The sequence below is a fragment of the Acartia tonsa genome, chromosome 12 (assembly GCF_053477335.1).
Source record: "Acartia tonsa isolate MP-2025a chromosome 12, ASM5347733v1, whole genome shotgun sequence".
Lineage (NCBI taxonomy): Eukaryota > Metazoa > Arthropoda > Copepoda > Calanoida > Acartiidae > Acartia > Acartia tonsa.
The window spans coordinates 32551217-32573484 of NC_137271.1; the positions used below are offsets into that span (position 1 = coordinate 32551217).

A 22268-nucleotide genomic window follows, 5' to 3' on the forward strand; every position below is an offset into this window, starting at 1 on the left:
CCTGACAAGTAAAACCAATCCACACCTACAACTTCTATAATCTTTAGCTTCAGACAAACGCTAAGCTGTGGAACGCTAAAGACAAAATATAGTTTTATGTAGATATAATAACAGCACTAAAATCTAACAGAGTGTTGTGGCACTCACATTATGCTGGAACAACAATGAAATACTCCAAGAAGCTTAGTTTCTATTGTATGTAGTCTTTGAATGGCACTCACTTTAAACCTTTTGTTTGAAGGGTCAAAAAGGGGTTAATTTATTACAAGTTAAAATTGAAAGAAAAAGGCATTAAACCATTTTAAGTTGCCAAATTTCAACAATTTTAATGTATTCTTGATAACTTGTAATATTTTTTTTCTATTTATGACTAAAGGTAGGTATATGTTATAGTTATAAACCTAAATATAAAGTACTAATAAATAAAGGGGGTAATTTTTTTCGCGCATTGTCCGTAAAGTTGCGTGTAACCGGTTAGTCAAATGCGCTTATTAAGTCAAACTGTTATTAAATGATGACCTTTTTTAAAATATGTATACATTTCAAAATAATAAAAATCATTACAATTGAATTTAAAAATGCTTTTAGGTAGGCATTAAAGGAAAAAAGATATACTTTACAGGATCTAAAGGGATAAGACAATGGCTTAAAAATCAATGTACATCCAGTTGATTCATATAAATTTGTAGATTAAAATTGTGTATATTTTAACTAAAAAATTGTAAACAATTGGAAAAATCCCCAAACGCCTCCTTTCTTTGTAAGAGTTGAAATTGCATGGAGTTGCACACAGTATTATAAGAAAACAAAAGGCACAACTAACACTAGAATACCATTGCACACCAGGGAGGGAGAGGATAATTGCATGGAGTTGCACACAGTATTATAAGAAAACAAAAGGCACAACTAACACTAGAATACCATTGCACGCCAGGGAGGGAGTGGATACTGGTAACCAAAATTACAGTATTATAAGAAAACAAAAGCCACAACTAACACTAGAATACCATTGCACGCCAGGGAGGGTGGGGATACTGGTAACCAAAATTGCATGGAGTTGCACACAGTATTATATGAAAACAAAAGGCACAACTAACACTAGAATACCATTGCACACCAGGAGGGAGGGGATACAGGTGACCAAAATTGCATGGAGTTGCACACAGAATTATATGAAAACAAAAACCACAACTAACACTAGAATACCATTGCACGCCAGGGAGGGAGGGGATACTGGTAACCAAAATTGCATGGAGTTGCACACAGTATTATATGAAAACAAAAGGCACAACTAACACTAAAATATCATTGCACGCCAGGGAGGGAGAGGATAATTGCATGGAGTTGCGCACACAGAATTATATGAAAACAAAAGGCACAACTAACACTAAAATACCATTGCATACCAGGGAGGGAGGGAGGGGACATTGGAATGTAAATTACACTTGTACCCAAAGATTTAAAGTTTTTCGTTGACTCAAAAAAATTGGATGCTTTTATCTTAATTTGATTGGTAAGATCAAAACTAGTAATTTACAAAGTTTTTGACAATAAATTTCAACAACAGAAGGATTAAATTGGTAAAATTTATTGTTCTTTGTCATATTACTTATTATATATACATTGCACACATCTACACATACATCTCGAAAATATATATATTGAAAGACAAAAAAGAACTATTAATTTAAACAAAAAAAAATTTGATATTCTTATTTTTTAAGGAACTTATAACAAGCTTAAGACAATTTTGACGAAAAACAACAGTAAATGGTTGTATAGTAAGAATCACCTTTTTATTTACTTCCTTTAACGAAATGACAAACAGCCACTTTAGTTTTAGAGAAGATTCGCAAGTAAAAATACCTTTCATATTACTCATTTAGTGCATTTTTATGATTCTAAACAATTCACTCATCAATAGATATATAATACGTAGATATATTGACAGAGGAAAATTTTTCGTCAACTTAAGTTGCTTATATGGGCCTCTTTTATTGGCCAGTTTAATCATTCAGTATGAGGGAAGGAGATAGAGTAAAAGGGGTTGGATTGTTTTAGCCAGCTAAAAGTACCACTTTATTAGAGTACATGAAAATCTGGTCCATCATAATTTATGTATTGATTCTCTGTAAATCTACTAAAGGATACTTGTGGATGTGTATCAATTTATATTCAATTGTCCTAACCCTTAAGATCACTGTTCAAAAGAAAATACACTCTACTCATTGCTAATATATTACTAATGACTGTTTGCTTTTTGATTTCTTTTACACTTGATACAGCCTAATTTGTCATTTTTTTATGTGTGTGTGTGGGTGTGTGTGAGTGTGTGTGTAAGTGTGTGCGTGTGTGTAAGTGAGTGTATCTTTATTTTATAAGGATTAGGGATAGGTAAAAATCCTAGCTTTAAATTGAATTGCCTAACCTATAAAAATATCGCATCCCGCCCCCTCTACTATCATTTCTACTTTTTCTTTTAAATTTCTCCTTTTCTCTCAAATAACTCTAATGGCCTCAAGGGGCGTAGCCGCTAGTTTGACTTAAAGCCTATTTATTGGTTTTTAACTTTAGTTTTAGAAAATTAAAAGATTGGTTAATCTACGCCCCTTTTTTCTCCCCTTATATATATATAAAAGCTTTTTGATAATCAATTTTTTAATAAAAATCATGAAAATATGAATTATCATTCATTCTCATATCCCTAGATTCCTAGTCAATACTTTTTTTGTTGGGTTGTCTGTGTGTGAGAATGTGTGTGTGTGTAGGTATGTCTGTATGTGTGTGTGAGTGTGTGTTTGTGTGTGTATGTGTGTGTGTGTGTGTATGTGAGTATGTGTGAGTGTGTGAGTATGTGTGATTGTGTGTGTATGTATGTATGTATGTGTGTGTATGTGTGTGTGTATGTGTGAGTTTGTGTGTATGTGTGAGTGTGAGTGTGTGTTTGTGTGTGTATGTGTGTGAGTGACTGTGGTTGACAACCAAGAAAAGGAAAGTTAAACTCTGAATAATCGATAAAAAATTAATTGGATGTTTTACCAGATTTTTATGTACTCTAATAAAGTAATACCCCAAACTGGCTAAAATAACGATACACACACCATCCACCCTTTTTACCCCATCCCCTCCCCTCCTAATGGATAAACGGACCAACCAATAAATAAGGTCCATATTAGCAACCTATAGTGACGACAAATTTACCCCTGTCAATATATCCACGTATTCTATATCCATTATCTAGCTGAAATATATTTGGACTGGACATTACGATGGTACCCAAAGTTTTATAAGAAATTTTACTATTGGTTTGCTTAAAAACTTTGGGTACTTTTTTTTAGTTAAAGTTTGGTTCAAACGTTTAGTAGAAATGAGTTATTGGTTCTGAAGTTTAGACGCAATTAATTTTACACTAACAAATCAAAATTCGACTACCCAAATTTTGAGAGCCTACGAAGAGGATAACGTGGTTTTAAAAGTTTGGGTACCAGTGTAATTTACAGTTCAATATACCCACCTTCCCTGTAATTAAGGAATAGGTGATGTTTGATATAAGTAAAAGCAAAAGCAAGGGGCAGTTATTATAATTAAATACATGTTAAAAATGTAAATTGCAATAGCGCCCATAAAGATGTACAACCACGTCATATTTTTTGTTGGCTCAAAAACTGTGGGCACTTTTATTAAATTTGATTGGTTTATTCAAACTAAAAGTTACACAATATTTAAACAAATTATTTAAGTTGCAGAAGTGCTTAATTTAATGTCTCATCATTGGGTTTGTAGATCAATTTATGGTTTTAGTGATTTCCAAAGGGATCATTGTGCGGAAATGAAGGCACACCAATATATTCTTCATTACAACTTTCCTTGCTTTCAGAGAAAAAGAACAATTTTGTCCATAAATAGCGAAGCCAAAACAAGATACCAGAGCTGGATTTTTAGATCGGGGTGCGCCAAAGGTGATCCGGAGGTGGGCCGAAGGTGAGCCACAGCCACTGCTAAAAAACATTGATCTTTAACAGAATTTCGGCTCGGTGTTGCCAGATCGCAAGCAACACTCAATAAAATAGCGATCTTTAAATACTTTTTTTGGCTCACCCCCAGTACCGCCAATACAACTTTATAACTTAAGCCGGGTCAGTATGGTATTTTATATAAAAACAATATATAATTTATTTTTTAAATAATTATAACAATGTTTTCACGATAGTTTTGCAATAAAATATTAAAACTAATTGAAAAAAATATTAAATAATGAAATACGGATCACCCCAATCCAATCCAAATGAGTGTAACTGGTGCGCCAGAGGTGCGCCACTTGGTGGGCAGGATCGCCAATGCAATTTTGATATAAAGGTTGATATAAGGTGGGCCAATCTGGACCTCCTCTGGCGCACCCCGATCCGGCCCACCACTAAATGATTTAAAGATCCAGCTCAGAATATATACAACTAGCGGCTACACCCCTAGAGGCCTCTAGGAGCACTTGGAGGCGGGAGGGTGAGCCCTTCAATTTTTATGGATCTAGTGCAGTTAACGGTTAAATGTTCCAAGTAAAGATTATCTCCAACTTTTAAGGTTGCTATCTGATCCAATTTTAGTTTAAAAAGAAAAATATTTTATTTGTTTCAATAGTAATACTAGTCGAGGTAAATTTTAAACTAAAAAAGCTAAAAATCGTTTTATTACAAAATTCATCAAAACTTTAAAATTTGCATATTTCTTTACCCCTGTGTATTTATAAGCAAAGAATTTCAACTTTTCGGGTAGGTCCGTTGGTAACGTAGAGCTTTTATTATAATCCAAGCATTTAAGTTTTTCAAGTCCATTTTTATCAAAAGTTGAACTTTTAAAACCTTCAAAAGTCAAAAATAGACGTGGGGAAAAAATATGTCGAGTTTTTCTTGAGTTTAGGTCGGAGCCGGAGCCGCACCAAAATCAAACGGCTCCGCAACGCTGCAAAAACCGTAAGGTTTTATTTCCTGTCCATTAAATTCTTTCTAAACTATGAACTGAACATTCCCTATATTTCAGGGTAGCTTCAAACAGGTCTCAGGATGGTTTTAAGCTATTTTTTCTTCTAAATTTAAATCTGTTTTAGAGCTGTTTTTAATGGCATCCCTCCATAAATGCCTGAAGCGAAGCCGCTAGTGAGAGAAAAAGTACAGTGTTATTTTAGCACCATTATTATATTGCCAGCTATCTAGTTAATTTTAAATCTATTGTTTTATCATAAAAGAGCATTTCTAATTCTTGGTTGCACATCTAAAGAAAATATACAAGAGAACCATTATGACCAATGCTAAAAATAATGATTCACGTTTAAGTCAGACGTACAGATGAAATTCCCTGACAAGTAAAACCAATCCACACCTACAACTTCTATAATCTTTAGCTTCAGACAAACGCTAAGCTGTGGAACGCTAAAGACAAAATATAGTTTTATGTAGATATAATAACAGCACTAAAATCTAACAGAGTGTTGTGGCACTCACATTATGCTGGAACAACAATGAAATACTCCAAGAAGCTTAGTTTCTATTGTATGTAGTCTTTGAATGGCACTCACTTTAAACCTTTTGTTTGAAGGGTCAAAAAGGGGTTAATTTATTACAAGTTAAAATTGAAAGAAAAAGGCATTAAACCATTTTAAGTTGCCAAATTTCAACAATTTTAATGTATTCTTGATAACTTGTAATATTTTTTTTCTATTTATGACTAAAGGTAGGTATATGTTATAGTTATAAACCTAAATATAAAGTACTAATAAATAAAGGGGGTAATTTTTTTCGCGCATTGTCCGTAAAGTTGCGTGTAACCGGTTAGTCAAATGCGCTTATTAAGTCAAACTGTTATTAAATGATGACCTTTTTTAAAATATGTATACATTTCAAAATAATAAAAATCATTACAATTGAATTTAAAAATGCTTTTAGGTAGGCATTAAAGGAAAAAAGATATACTTTACAGGATCTAAAGGGATAAGACAATGGCTTAAAAATCAATGTACATCCAGTTGATTCATATAAATTTGTAGATTAAAATTGTGTATATTTTAACTAAAAAATTGTAAACAATTGGAAAAATCCCCAAACGCCTCCTTTCTTTGTAAGAGTTGAAATTGCATGGAGTTGCACACAGTATTATAAGAAAACAAAAGGCACAACTAACACTAGAATACCATTGCACACCAGGGAGGGAGAGGATAATTGCATGGAGTTGCACACAGTATTATAAGAAAACAAAAGGCACAACTAACACTAGAATACCATTGCACGCCAGGGAGGGAGTGGATACTGGTAACCAAAATTACAGTATTATAAGAAAACAAAAGCCACAACTAACACTAGAATACCATTGCACGCCAGGGAGGGTGGGGATACTGGTAACCAAAATTGCATGGAGTTGCACACAGTATTATATGAAAACAAAAGGCACAACTAACACTAGAATACCATTGCACACCAGGAGGGAGGGGATACAGGTGACCAAAATTGCATGGAGTTGCACACAGAATTATATGAAAACAAAAACCACAACTAACACTAGAATACCATTGCACGCCAGGGAGGGAGGGGATACTGGTAACCAAAATTGCATGGAGTTGCACACAGTATTATATGAAAACAAAAGGCACAACTAACACTAAAATATCATTGCACGCCAGGGAGGGAGAGGATAATTGCATGGAGTTGCGCACACAGAATTATATGAAAACAAAAGGCACAACTAACACTAAAATACCATTGCATACCAGGGAGGGAGGGAGGGGACATTGGAATGTAAATTACACTTGTACCCAAAGATTTAAAGTTTTTCGTTGACTCAAAAAAATTGGATGCTTTTATCTTAATTTGATTGGTAAGATCAAAACTAGTAATTTACAAAGTTTTTGACAATAAATTTCAACAACAGAAGGATTAAATTGGTAAAATTTATTGTTCTTTGTCATATTACTTATTATATATACATTGCACACATCTACACATACATCTCGAAAATATATATATTGAAAGACAAAAAAGAACTATTAATTTAAACAAAAAAAAATTTGATATTCTTATTTTTTAAGGAACTTATAACAAGCTTAAGACAATTTTGACGAAAAACAACAGTAAATGGTTGTATAGTAAGAATCACCTTTTTATTTACTTCCTTTAACGAAATGACAAACAGCCACTTTAGTTTTAGAGAAGATTCGCAAGTAAAAATACCTTTCATATTACTCATTTAGTGCATTTTTATGATTCTAAACAATTCACTCATCAATAGATATATAATACGTAGATATATTGACAGAGGAAAATTTTTCGTCAACTTAAGTTGCTTATATGGGCCTCTTTTATTGGCCAGTTTAATCATTCAGTATGAGGGAAGGAGATAGAGTAAAAGGGGTTGGATTGTTTTAGCCAGCTAAAAGTACCACTTTATTAGAGTACATGAAAATCTGGTCCATCATAATTTATGTATTGATTCTCTGTAAATCTACTAAAGGATACTTGTGGATGTGTATCAATTTATATTCAATTGTCCTAACCCTTAAGATCACTGTTCAAAAGAAAATACACTCTACTCATTGCTAATATATTACTAATGACTGTTTGCTTTTTGATTTCTTTTACACTTGATACAGCCTAATTTGTCATTTTTTTATGTGTGTGTGTGGGTGTGTGTGAGTGTGTGTGTAAGTGTGTGCGTGTGTGTAAGTGAGTGTATCTTTATTTTATAAGGATTAGGGATAGGTAAAAATCCTAGCTTTAAATTGAATTGCCTAACCTATAAAAATATCGCATCCCGCCCCCTCTACTATCATTTCTACTTTTTCTTTTAAATTTCTCCTTTTCTCTCAAATAACTCTAATGGCCTCAAGGGGCGTAGCCGCTAGTTTGACTTAAAGCCTATTTATTGGTTTTTAACTTTAGTTTTAGAAAATTAAAAGATTGGTTAATCTACGCCCCTTTTTTCTCCCCTTATATATATATAAAAGCTTTTTGATAATCAATTTTTTAATAAAAATCATGAAAATATGAATTATCATTCATTCTCATATCCCTAGATTCCTGGTCAATACTTTTTTTGTTGGGTTGTCTGTGTGTGAGAATGTGTGTGTGTGTAGGTATGTCTGTATGTGTGTGTGAGTGTGTGTTTGTGTGTGTATGTGTGTGTGTGTGTGTATGTGAGTATGTGTGAGTGTGTGAGTATGTGTGATTGTGTGTGTATGTATGTATGTATGTGTGTGTATGTGTGTGTGTATGTGTGAGTTTGTGTGTATGTGTGAGTGTGAGTGTGTGTTTGTGTGTGTATGTGTGTGAGTGACTGTGGTTGACAACCAAGAAAAGGAAAGTTAAACTCTGAATAATCGATAAAAAATTAATTGGATGTTTTACCAGATTTTTATGTACTCTAATAAAGTAATACCCCAAACTGGCTAAAATAACGATACACACACCATCCACCCTTTTTACCCCATCCCCTCCCCTCCTAATGGATAAACGGACCAACCAATAAATAAGGTCCATATTAGCAACCTATAGTGACGACAAATTTACCCCTGTCAATATATCCACGTATTCTATATCCATTATCTAGCTGAAATATATTTGGACTGGACATTACGATGGTACCCAAAGTTTTATAAGAAATTTTACTATTGGTTTGCTTAAAAACTTTGGGTACTTTTTTTTAGTTAAAGTTTGGTTCAAACGTTTAGTAGAAATGAGTTATTGGTTCTGAAGTTTAGACGCAATTAATTTTACACTAACAAATCAAAATTCGACTACCCAAATTTTGAGAGCCTACGAAGAGGATAACGTGGTTTTAAAAGTTTGGGTACCAGTGTAATTTACAGTTCAATATACCCACCTTCCCTGTAATTAAGGAATAGGTGATGTTTGATATAAGTAAAAGCAAAAGCAAGGGGCAGTTATTATAATTAAATACATGTTAAAAATGTAAATTGCAATAGCGCCCATAAAGATGTACAACCACGTCATATTTTTTGTTGGCTCAAAAACTGTGGGCACTTTTATTAAATTTGATTGGTTTATTCAAACTAAAAGTTACACAATATTTAAACAAATTATTTAAGTTGCAGAAGTGCTTAATTTAATGTCTCATCATTGGGTTTGTAGATCAATTTATGGTTTTAGTGATTTCCAAAGGGATCATTGTGCGGAAATGAAGGCACACCAATATATTCTTCATTACAACTTTCCTTGCTTTCAGAGAAAAAGAACAATTTTGTCCATAAATAGCGAAGCCAAAACAAGATACCAGAGCTGGATTTTTAGATCGGGGTGCGCCAAAGGTGATCCGGAGGTGGGCCGAAGGTGAGCCACAGCCACTGCTAAAAAACATTGATCTTTAACAGAATTTCGGCTCGGTGTTGCCAGATCGCAAGCAACACTCAATAAAATAGCGATCTTTAAATACTTTTTTTGGCTCACCCCCAGTACCGCCAATACAACTTTATAACTTAAGCCGGGTCAGTATGGTATTTTATATAAAAACAATATATAATTTATTTTTTAAATAATTATAACAATGTTTTCACGATAGTTTTGCAATAAAATATTAAAACTAATTGAAAAAAATATTAAATAATGAAATACGGATCACCCCAATCCAATCCAAATGAGTGTAACTGGTGCGCCAGAGGTGCGCCACTTGGTGGGCAGGATCGCCAATGCAATTTTGATATAAAGGTTGATATAAGGTGGGCCAATCTGGACCTCCTCTGGCGCACCCCGATCCGGCCCACCACTAAATGATTTAAAGATCCAGCTCAGAATATATACAACTAGCGGCTACACCCCTAGAGGCCTCTAGGAGCACTTGGAGGCGGGAGGGTGAGCCCTTCAATTTTTATGGATCTAGTGCAGTTAACGGTTAAATGTTCCAAGTAAAGATTATCTCCAACTTTTAAGGTTGCTATCTGATCCAATTTTAGTTTAAAAAGAAAAATATTTTATTTGTTTCAATAGTAATACTAGTCGAGGTAAATTTTAAACTAAAAAAGCTAAAAATCGTTTTATTACAAAATTCATCAAAACTTTAAAATTTGCATATTTCTTTACCCCTGTGTATTTATAAGCAAAGAATTTCAACTTTTCGGGTAGGTCCGTTGGTAACGTAGAGCTTTTATTATAATCCAAGCATTTAAGTTTTTCAAGTCCATTTTGATCAAAAGTTGAACTTTTAAAACCTTCAAAAGTCAAAAATAGACGTGGGGAAAAAATATGTCGAGTTTTTCTTGAGTTTAGGTCGGAGCCGGAGCCGCACCAAAATCAAACGGCTCCGCAACGCTGCAAAAACCGTAAGGTTTTATTTCCTGTCCATTAAATTCTTTCTAAACTATGAACTGAACATTCCCTATATTTCAGGGTAGCTTCAAACAGGTCTCAGGATGGTTTTAAGCTATTTTTTCTTCTAAATTTAAATCTGTTTTAGAGCTGTTTTTAATGGCATCCCTCCATAAATGCCTGAAGCGAAGCCGCTAGTGAGAGAAAAAGTACAGTGTTATTTTAGCACCATTATTATATTGCCAGCTATCTAGTTAATTTTAAATCTATTGTTTTATCATAAAAGAGCATTTCTAATTCTTGGTTGCACATCTAAAGAAAATATACAAGAGAACCATTATGACCAATGCTAAAAATAATGATTCACGTTTAAGTCAGACGTACAGATGAAATTCCCTGACAAGTAAAACCAATCCACACCTACAACTTCTATAATCTTTAGCTTCAGACAAACGCTAAGCTGTGGAACGCTAAAGACAAAATATAGTTTTATGTAGATATAATAACAGCACTAAAATCTAACAGAGTGTTGTGGCACTCACATTATGCTGGAACAACAATGAAATACTCCAAGAAGCTTAGTTTCTATTGTATGTAGTCTTTGAATGGCACTCACTTTAAACCTTTTGTTTGAAGGGTCAAAAAGGGGTTAATTTATTACAAGTTAAAATTGAAAGAAAAAGGCATTAAACCATTTTAAGTTGCCAAATTTCAACAATTTTAATGTATTCTTGATAACTTGTAATATTTTTTTTCTATTTATGACTAAAGGTAGGTATATGTTATAGTTATAAACCTAAATATAAAGTACTAATAAATAAAGGGGGTAATTTTTTTCGCGCATTGTCCGTAAAGTTGCGTGTAACCGGTTAGTCAAATGCGCTTATTAAGTCAAACTGTTATTAAATGATGACCTTTTTTAAAATATGTATACATTTCAAAATAATAAAAATCATTACAATTGAATTTAAAAATGCTTTTAGGTAGGCATTAAAGGAAAAAAGATATACTTTACAGGATCTAAAGGGATAAGACAATGGCTTAAAAATCAATGTACATCCAGTTGATTCATATAAATTTGTAGATTAAAATTGTGTATATTTTAACTAAAAAATTGTAAACAATTGGAAAAATCCCCAAACGCCTCCTTTCTTTGTAAGAGTTGAAATTGCATGGAGTTGCACACAGTATTATAAGAAAACAAAAGGCACAACTAACACTAGAATACCATTGCACACCAGGGAGGGAGAGGATAATTGCATGGAGTTGCACACAGTATTATAAGAAAACAAAAGGCACAACTAACACTAGAATACCATTGCACGCCAGGGAGGGAGTGGATACTGGTAACCAAAATTACAGTATTATAAGAAAACAAAAGGCACAACTAACACTAGAATACCATTGCACGCCAGGGAGGGAGTGGATACTGGTAACCAAAATTACAGTATTATAAGAAAACAAAAGCCACAACTAACACTAGAATACCATTGCACGCCAGGGAGGGTGGGGATACTGGTAACCAAAATTGCATGGAGTTGCACACAGTATTATATGAAAACAAAAGGCACAACTAACACTAGAATACCATTGCACACCAGGAGGGAGGGGATACAGGTGACCAAAATTGCATGGAGTTGCACACAGAATTATATGAAAACAAAAACCACAACTAACACTAGAATACCATTGCACGCCAGGGAGGGAGGGGATACTGGTAACCAAAATTGCATGGAGTTGCACACAGTATTATATGAAAACAAAAGGCACAACTAACACTAAAATACCATTGCATACCAGGGAGGGAGGGAGGGGACATTGGAATGTAAATTACACTTGTACCCAAAGATTTAAAGTTTTTCGTTGACTCAAAAAAATTGGATGCTTTTATCTTAATTTGATTGGTAAGATCAAAACTAGTAATTTACAAAGTTTTTGACAATAAATTTCAACAACAGAAGGATTAAATTGGTAAAATTTATTGTTCTTTGTCATATTACTTATTATATATACATTGCACACATCTACACATACATCTCGAAAATATATATATTGAAAGACAAAAAAGAACTATTAATTTAAACAAAAAAAAATTTGATATTCTTATTTTTTAAGGAACTTATAACAAGCTTAAGACAATTTTGACGAAAAACAACAGTAAATGGTTGTATAGTAAGAATCACCTTTTTATTTACTTCCTTTAACGAAATGACAAACAGCCACTTTAGTTTTAGAGAAGATTCGCAAGTAAAAATACCTTTCATATTACTCATTTAGTGCATTTTTATGATTCTAAACAATTCACTCATCAATAGATATATAATACGTAGATATATTGACAGAGGAAAATTTTTCGTCAACTTAAGTTGCTTATATGGGCCTCTTTTATTGGCCAGTTTAATCATTCAGTATGAGGGAAGGAGATAGAGTAAAAGGGGTTGGATTGTTTTAGCCAGCTAAAAGTACCACTTTATTAGAGTACATGAAAATCTGGTCCATCATAATTTATGTATTGATTCTCTGTAAATCTACTAAAGGATACTTGTGGATGTGTATCAATTTATATTCAATTGTCCTAACCCTTAAGATCACTGTTCAAAAGAAAATACACTCTACTCATTGCTAATATATTACTAATGACTGTTTGCTTTTTGATTTCTTTTACACTTGATACAGCCTAATTTGTCATTTTTTTATGTGTGTGTGTGGGTGTGTGTGAGTGTGTGTGTAAGTGTGTGCGTGTGTGTAAGTGAGTGTATCTTTATTTTATAAGGATTAGGGATAGGTAAAAATCCTAGCTTTAAATTGAATTGCCTAACCTATAAAAATATCGCATCCCGCCCCCTCTACTATCATTTCTACTTTTTCTTTTAAATTTCTCCTTTTCTCTCAAATAACTCTAATGGCCTCAAGGGGCGTAGCCGCTAGTTTGACTTAAAGCCTATTTATTGGTTTTTAACTTTAGTTTTAGAAAATTAAAAGATTGGTTAATCTACGCCCCTTTTTTCTCCCCTTATATATATATAAAAGCTTTTTGATAATCAATTTTTTAATAAAAATCATGAAAATATGAATTATCATTCATTCTCATATCCCTAGATTCCTGGTCAATACTTTTTTTGTTGGGTTGTCTGTGTGTGAGAATGTGTGTGTGTGTAGGTATGTCTGTATGTGTGTGTGAGTGTGTGTTTGTGTGTGTATGTGTGTGTGTGTGTGTATGTGAGTATGTGTGAGTGTGTGAGTATGTGTGATTGTGTGTGTATGTATGTATGTATGTGTGTGTATGTGTGTGTGTATGTGTGAGTTTGTGTGTATGTGTGAGTGTGAGTGTGTGTTTGTGTGTGTATGTGTGTGAGTGACTGTGGTTGACAACCAAGAAAAGGAAAGTTAAACTCTGAATAATCGATAAAAAATTAATTGGATGTTTTACCAGATTTTTATGTACTCTAATAAAGTAATACCCCAAACTGGCTAAAATAACGATACACACACCATCCACCCTTTTTACCCCATCCCCTCCCCTCCTAATGGATAAACGGACCAACCAATAAATAAGGTCCATATTAGCAACCTATAGTGACGACAAATTTACCCCTGTCAATATATCCACGTATTCTATATCCATTATCTAGCTGAAATATATTTGGACTGGACATTACGATGGTACCCAAAGTTTTATAAGAAATTTTACTATTGGTTTGCTTAAAAACTTTGGGTACTTTTTTTTAGTTAAAGTTTGGTTCAAACGTTTAGTAGAAATGAGTTATTGGTTCTGAAGTTTAGACGCAATTAATTTTACACTAACAAATCAAAATTCGACTACCCAAATTTTGAGAGCCTACGAAGAGGATAACGTGGTTTTAAAAGTTTGGGTACCAGTGTAATTTACAGTTCAATATACCCACCTTCCCTGTAATTAAGGAATAGGTGATGTTTGATATAAGTAAAAGCAAAAGCAAGGGGCAGTTATTATAATTAAATACATGTTAAAAATGTAAATTGCAATAGCGCCCATAAAGATGTACAACCACGTCATATTTTTTGTTGGCTCAAAAACTGTGGGCACTTTTATTAAATTTGATTGGTTTATTCAAACTAAAAGTTACACAATATTTAAACAAATTATTTAAGTTGCAGAAGTGCTTAATTTAATGTCTCATCATTGGGTTTGTAGATCAATTTATGGTTTTAGTGATTTCCAAAGGGATCATTGTGCGGAAATGAAGGCACACCAATATATTCTTCATTACAACTTTCCTTGCTTTCAGAGAAAAAGAACAATTTTGTCCATAAATAGCGAAGCCAAAACAAGATACCAGAGCTGGATTTTTAGATCGGGGTGCGCCAAAGGTGATCCGGAGGTGGGCCGAAGGTGAGCCACAGCCACTGCTAAAAAACATTGATCTTTAACAGAATTTCGGCTCGGTGTTGCCAGATCGCAAGCAACACTCAATAAAATAGCGATCTTTAAATACTTTTTTTGGCTCACCCCCAGTACCGCCAATACAACTTTATAACTTAAGCCGGGTCAGTATGGTATTTTATATAAAAACAATATATAATTTATTTTTTAAATAATTATAACAATGTTTTCACGATAGTTTTGCAATAAAATATTAAAACTAATTGAAAAAAATATTAAATAATGAAATACGGATCACCCCAATCCAATCCAAATGAGTGTAACTGGTGCGCCAGAGGTGCGCCACTTGGTGGGCAGGATCGCCAATGCAATTTTGATATAAAGGTTGATATAAGGTGGGCCAATCTGGACCTCCTCTGGCGCACCCCGATCCGGCCCACCACTAAATGATTTAAAGATCCAGCTCAGAATATATACAACTAGCGGCTACACCCCTAGAGGCCTCTAGGAGCACTTGGAGGCGGGAGGGTGAGCCCTTCAATTTTTATGGATCTAGTGCAGTTAACGGTTAAATGTTCCAAGTAAAGATTATCTCCAACTTTTAAGGTTGCTATCTGATCCAATTTTAGTTTAAAAAGAAAAATATTTTATTTGTTTCAATAGTAATACTAGTCGAGGTAAATTTTAAACTAAAAAAGCTAAAAATCGTTTTATTACAAAATTCATCAAAACTTTAAAATTTGCATATTTCTTTACCCCTGTGTATTTATAAGCAAAGAATTTCAACTTTTCGGGTAGGTCCGTTGGTAACGTAGAGCTTTTATTATAATCCAAGCATTTAAGTTTTTCAAGTCCATTTTTATCAAAAGTTGAACTTTTAAAACCTTCAAAAGTCAAAAATAGACGTGGGGAAAAAATATGTCGAGTTTTTCTTGAGTTTAGGTCGGAGCCGGAGCCGCACCAAAATCAAACGGCTCCGCAACGCTGCAAAAACCGTAAGGTTTTATTTCCTGTCCATTAAATTCTTTCTAAACTATGAACTGAACATTCCCTATATTTCAGGGTAGCTTCAAACAGGTCTCAGGATGGTTTTAAGCTATTTTTTCTTCTAAATTTAAATCTGTTTTAGAGCTGTTTTTAATGGCATCCCTCCATAAATGCCTGAAGCGAAGCCGCTAGTGAGAGAAAAAGTACAGTGTTATTTTAGCACCATTATTATATTGCCAGCTATCTAGTTAATTTTAAATCTATTGTTTTATCATAAAAGAGCATTTCTAATTCTTGGTTGCACATCTAAAGAAAATATACAAGAGAACCATTATGACCAATGCTAAAAATAATGATTCACGTTTAAGTCAGACGTACAGATGAAAGATAGATCCTAGTTATTGAGAAGCCTTGCTGGTAAAAAGCACGCACGAAATCAAATTATTGTCCTGATTATCTCTTTATAAGAAGAACACAAAAGGTGGGTCAAATAAATGCATTTCAGTGGTAACAGTGTATTTATGAAACAGCCAAAAAAATGCTAAAATTGTAAAATTAGCAATGTCAAAAATCAAACAAAGACATATTTATGTGTAATCAACAACCTAACCCTTATTTTGTCCTAAAATTATTATGGCCATATACATCTGGAGGGGGGGGGGGTGTATAATGAAGGTAACCTCCAACCTCCCCCCCCCCCCCCATTAAAACAAAATTCAAGTAATAGGTTAAAGCTGTTATTTTATACAATCTATTTAAGTTTTAAACCTAGGCATATTCTTTTCGGTTTTAGCTTAAATTAGCTCACTATTGAAATTTTTCACCCTCAAATAAACAAAGCTTGTACTTCCTTGATTATGCAAAACATATTTTAAGATTAAGATTTCTAGCTATTTCGTTTAAATTTCGTAAGTTATCAAATAAACTTGGAAATTAAGTCTATCTGTAAAATTTCGATGTTCCGGCTAAGTATTGATAAATTGTCCTACTAGGTTTGGCTTTTGAGGGTTATGTATGGGTTTTAAATGAATTTAATGATCCAAATACCCCTCCATGAATTTTTTTAGCTTTTTCATTTTGTGTAGTTTTGTTATGGAACTTGTTTTGAGGTGCATCCAACACACAGAATATAATTCTAAATTTCTATGGCACACTAAATTAAATTTTAGACCAGTAGAAGTATCAATAATAATCTGATCTAGTAAAGTAGCCGGATGCATAGAAACTGGGAAGTAAGGGGTGTTTCACTGTTTACACCTAATTATTTTATTACCCATAGAATAAGAAAAACATAAATTAGATATCCCCTCAAACCTTTGAACTTCCCTACCCCTTCTTTTTTAAAATAAATTGAAAATAAAAGGGGATAGAATTATTTCTCTATTCATATTGCATAAACCATCCGGAGCAACCTTATTCCCAAAATAACCTAACCTGTTCTGACATAATCTAATGAACAAATGAAATTGAGGGATTCTATGCTGTTAACTAGAAACTGTTAGAGAAACCGCCGCAAAAAAATATTTCTTACCTGTACATATGCGTACTGATATTGTTGACCAGTGGAGGGGATCATCTTGGCACTGGGTATGATGCACATCCACAACAATACAGGGATCTGAGGGGATAAGACAATGGACGATAAATCTATTTACATCATTTACAAGATTAAAATTATAGTTTAAAAAATTAGGAAAAGCAGCTTAAGATTTTAAGCCTACGAGTATGTATATAAAACTTTGGGTACCAGTGTAATTTACTGTCCAATGTGCCCTCCCTCCCTGACAATGCGCAGGGGTACCACAGATCCACCCTCAAGCAACACCTCTCTCTCTCTCACTCTCTCACTCTCTCTCACTTGATTTCACTCTTACATTTTCAACTCACCATTTCTAAAATAAAAATAGATTACTAATTCAAATGTTTAATTGAAAAAAGCCTAGGACAGACAGTCATCTTCTATCTTGAAGTAATCGATAACCTTCGAAATTATAGCCATATAAGTCCTACAGGGTTAGGGCCGCCGCAGTACTTAGGCATAGAACCCCCCCCCCCCCCCTTTATTTTCAAATTATTTATAAAATAAGATAAAGTGTTTTAGTGCTCAATAGACACTCTAAGGGAAAGCATCTAAAACCAAATGAAAAGAAAATGAGTGTGTACTTTTAATAACAAATAAGTTTTAAGTAAAAGAATGTTTGGATCAAGTGCTGTTTAGTATAAATTATTCCTGGATTAATTATCTCCATTAATGTATGAACTTCAAAGGCTGCTAGCAGTAGCGGCCAAGAGTCTAAATAAGCGAAAAAATGCTAATTTACGTTTCTTTATTTACGTGTTGGATTTTAGCTTTTCCAGATTATTTATAGGCAATCTTTTGTGCAAGCATAACATATACGTTCAGCCGTTTGGCAGCTAGCAGCCTTTAAGTTTATAGATTTTTGGGATAATCGATCCCAGGAACATTTTAGCGTAAACTTCACAAGATCTTGATGTTTGTATTGGTTTGTATCTGCATAATTATCTACTGCATCACTCAAGTAGACACTCAACATTTACAATTAAAAGAATCCTTCAAGATCTTGACTAGGCCCCGATAGACGTGTGTGCTGTTATTGTATCAACATAACATAGCAAATTTTAGATGTTTTGTTTATAATAAAATAACTTTTTAGTTAAGTTTTAATAATTATACTGAAGCTCTACGTTTAAAGCTGTTTTAAATATCTTAAGCAACACATAAATAAACACAAAAAATCTTAATGAAGCTTTACAAAATGTCTAAAAAATCAGCTATGTGACGTCATAAAAATGATGGATTATCCATCTATTTTTAGGGGTTTTCTTTCCCACTTCTCCTCTTATCCCTCATTTTTATGATGTCACATGGCTGATTTTTAAGGCAATTTGTAAGGCGTCATCTTATTGCTATAGTATGTAAAATCTTTTAAGTGCTATGTTTTAATGGATATTACTTGTTATTTAATGAATGATCTACAGATAAACATAAGCATCTTTTTCCTACTCTTCTCTTTAAGTTAAGTAAATAATATGGGTAGATACACGAATGAATTTTATTGTTTTGGAATAGCTAATGTATTATTGTTTATAGACATTAATCAGGAATCTTAAAGGATTAGACAATAGATGATAAATTAATCCCTGTATAAAGGCAAAATTACTAGTTCTAAAGATTTAAATTATTGGTTGAAATATTATATGAGGTTTTTTAATAGTCTGGGTACATGTGTAATTTATAGTCAAATGTTCACTTGAAAAAAAACCTACTACTTGAAGAAAAAAATATTTTTGAACAAGAACAAAACTAGTTATTTTACTCTATTTCTACATAGTAATTTTTTTATGTATATATACACAGTTTACTTTTTGTAGAATAACTATATTAATACATTATAAACCATTTGTTAACTCTACTGCAATACCTAATATTCTTGGTATTCTAGTTTAAAATGGAACCTATAATAAGTATCACTGTAAAGGGGATCAAAGGTTAACGAGATGCCTTGCTATAACCAGAGATAAAGACAGACATTCTGCTACTAAAATAGAATAAACCATTTATGAACCTAACTAAGATACCTAATATGCATGCAGCGTGTATAAAAGCAATGCGGTATTTTTCAAGAAAGAAGGGGCGGGAGAGGGGTAAACTGCGTCTAGACTAATCTACAACCCTTTCTTTCCCTAATATTTACAACCTAACCATGTCAGATCTTGATTGAAAATTTTTGTTATCGATCATTGTCCTTTTCCTTTATCCCTGTTTATATTTTATACTTATCAGCATCTTTTAATTTAATAAGATTATAGGTAGTAGTCCAATTTAGTATCATAAGTTTTGTTAACACGGGTCTCGGCTCTTTGGGGCTAACAAAACTGGTTATAACTTTATAATTTTTCATTTTAATATCCACGGAAAGCTGTCTATAATACACGTTTTGTTAATACGGGTCTTGGCTCTTTGGGGCTAACAAAACTGGTTATAACTTTATAATTTTTCATTTTAATATCCACGGAAAGCTATCTATAATACGATGCAATAAACAACTACTATGCCATCCTTTTTTTCCTTCAATATAAATTTTATATTCACAAAGAAGCCATTGATACATATGGGTTGTTGAAAAACAAAGTCTTAGGCTTTTACCTATTAGCATCAGACTATAAAGATAATTCGATAAATAGCTACAAAGAATAAGTGGCTCAACTTATTAAAAAATCATAGATACGCCTTTTATTTTTCTCTTATCCATACATTTTATACATACTTAGGTAATTATGTAAAAGCATTAAAGCCCTCTTTTTACTTCTGTAACAAATTCATCTTTTTTTTCAAAGCAGGTACTTCATGATATACATTTTTTTAAAACCTAGCAATTTTAAAGAAACCCTATAATAAAGGACTGCCAATTGTACCTCCAGCAACTGCAAAAGTTAATTTGATGTATTTTCGCCAATGCAAATGAAAAGGTATGAATTTAGGACTTTCTAAGAAACATAATTTTTTCCAGTGTGACTTCTAAACCAATTAATATTTGCTAGACTAGAACAAGTTCTCAACCATAATGAAAATCATGTATAACATGGTATTACAGAATTTTCCACGAATATTAAGATAAAATAATAGAATTAATACCCTCAGGACTAACAACACATGTTTGAATCTCATATATTTTCATTATAATCCCGCGGAATGCTGTCTATTAAAAAAATCGTTGAACAACTTTTCTCATTTTATTTTTAAGTAATGTTACATTTTTTGAAAATGTAGAAGGCATTATTGGTTCAATTTATTTAGGCGTTGAGTTAACCTTCCTTGTAATAGTTCGTTTCTTTTAAAGGGTCTTAGAAAGCTTCTTTGTAAAGGAGAGTCAGATTTTCATTACAGACAGACAATCATTCCATTACTTTTACTTGAAGATTATATTTTTATGTTCATTATTTATTTAATAAAACTCTCATTTTATAGCTAGAAAAGAAAGTATGGCCTTTATGTGCTTAAAGGTACCTGGATCCAGTGTTTAAGACCTTTTTCGTCTGCTGGCAAATTGCTTTCTGCTCTTTTGTAGCGACTTATTAATGTTTGCCACACTATTGGCTGATATTAAAAGACCCAATTGAAAGTCGACACAGGTTCCACGGGGTGGGGACATACAGTTGTTTAACCACTTCCCTCTCTATTACTTTACTTAAGTATTTTATGCTCTAAAATTTGTTGGAGGGGGGGGGGGGTAATTACCCCCCTGAAATCTGTTAACAGGGATAAATCCCCCCCCCCAAAATTTACCCTTGGGGTAAAATTTTTGGGGGGAGTAATTTAATAATGTAAAAAGGTACCTACCTAATTATGAAATACCATTAAATATCTAGTAGTAAAATTGCGCGCGAAGCGCACCAAAATTTTTTTTGTTAGGGAATATTTATTTTGAGGGGGTATTTACCCCCCCAGAAAAATTTTTTGGAGGGTAAATACCCCCTCCTAAACGGTTGGGGGTGCCTACAGCACCCTCAAGGTAGGGGTAAATTTTAAATGGGGGGGGGGGGGGAGTAAAATGAAAACAATTTTGGAAGTGCCTACGGCACCCCCAAATTCGTTTGTGAGGGGGGGTAATCACCATTTTACCCCTCCCCCCTTGGACGTCCTTGGCTAGAAGAATAGCCTAAAATCATCTCAAGGGGTAAATCTGAAAATAAATTAGCCTAAAACTGTATCACAGGACCTATGTTAAATTTACTTAAAATATAGAACCCAGTTAGTCTACTAGTTATTGAGACAAGAAACCTTACTACTTTATATAATAGGATTATACAAATCAAATTTATATAAGAAAAGCAAAGGAATAGAAACGCCTAGAAACAGTTTGCGTATAGTTTGTTTAAGAACACACAATATCTGATATTGGTGTTTTCTTAAACAAACAAAAATTACTAGGATGTGATTTAGCAAACATACTGGTTATGTGTTTTTATGTTTCCATTAAGATTGCATCTCGATTGTTTTGTATGTATAAGGAATATTCATATTGCTCGTCATCGGCAGGGTAGAGGCTATTTAGTGAGAATAGATAAATTTATTAGAGAGTTCCCTGAGAAAAAAAGCTACACCCCTAAACTTTTCTTGAAAAAAAACCCAAGGTTCCATGATAAGAATGTATAAAAACAAGCTTACGACATTTAATAAACAATAAAATCTATTTGATAATAATCTAAAGTCAAATTATGTGATCAAATTTAAGTTTCGACATTATACAATAAAAATTTTAATTCTTTTTTTTTTGAGAAATGACTAATTTCATTTATCATTGAATTGGCATACTAAAGTTTAATGAGTTTTGTTTTATAGGAAAATGAAATTTGTAGGAATAGTCCCTTTCGTAACATCGCCCCATAAGGGGCTATTCGTCGTATTTTTTAAATGGCTTTTAAAGGTTATTTTAGGTTATATTGGGTTAGGTGATTGCCCCACAGGGGCCAGAAATAGGAGAAAAGCTACTGTGAAAAATATGAAGATTCGCCCCATAAGGCGCTATGTTACGAAAGGGACTATACCCAAACATTTTTAGTAGAGAAGCTACTCTTAAATTCTTTTTGACGGT

General features: G+C 33.2%; 1 protein-coding gene across 1 annotated transcript in view; it reads right to left on the reverse strand.

Annotated features, from left to right (window-relative positions):
* The window catches only part of PAPLA1 (Phosphatidic Acid Phospholipase A1), a 256678-nt gene that overhangs the window by 220454 nt on the left and 13956 nt on the right, over positions 1-22268 (reverse strand). The window contains exons 2-3 of the mRNA XM_080178180.1: positions 17433-17543; positions 17183-17269 (exon numbers count right to left, since the gene is read on the reverse strand). Of these exons, the coding sequence (XP_080034306.1) occupies positions 17183-17251 (69 nt within the window). The 5' untranslated portion in view covers positions 17252-17269; positions 17433-17543. The remainder of the gene's footprint in view (positions 1-17182; positions 17270-17432; positions 17544-22268) is intronic.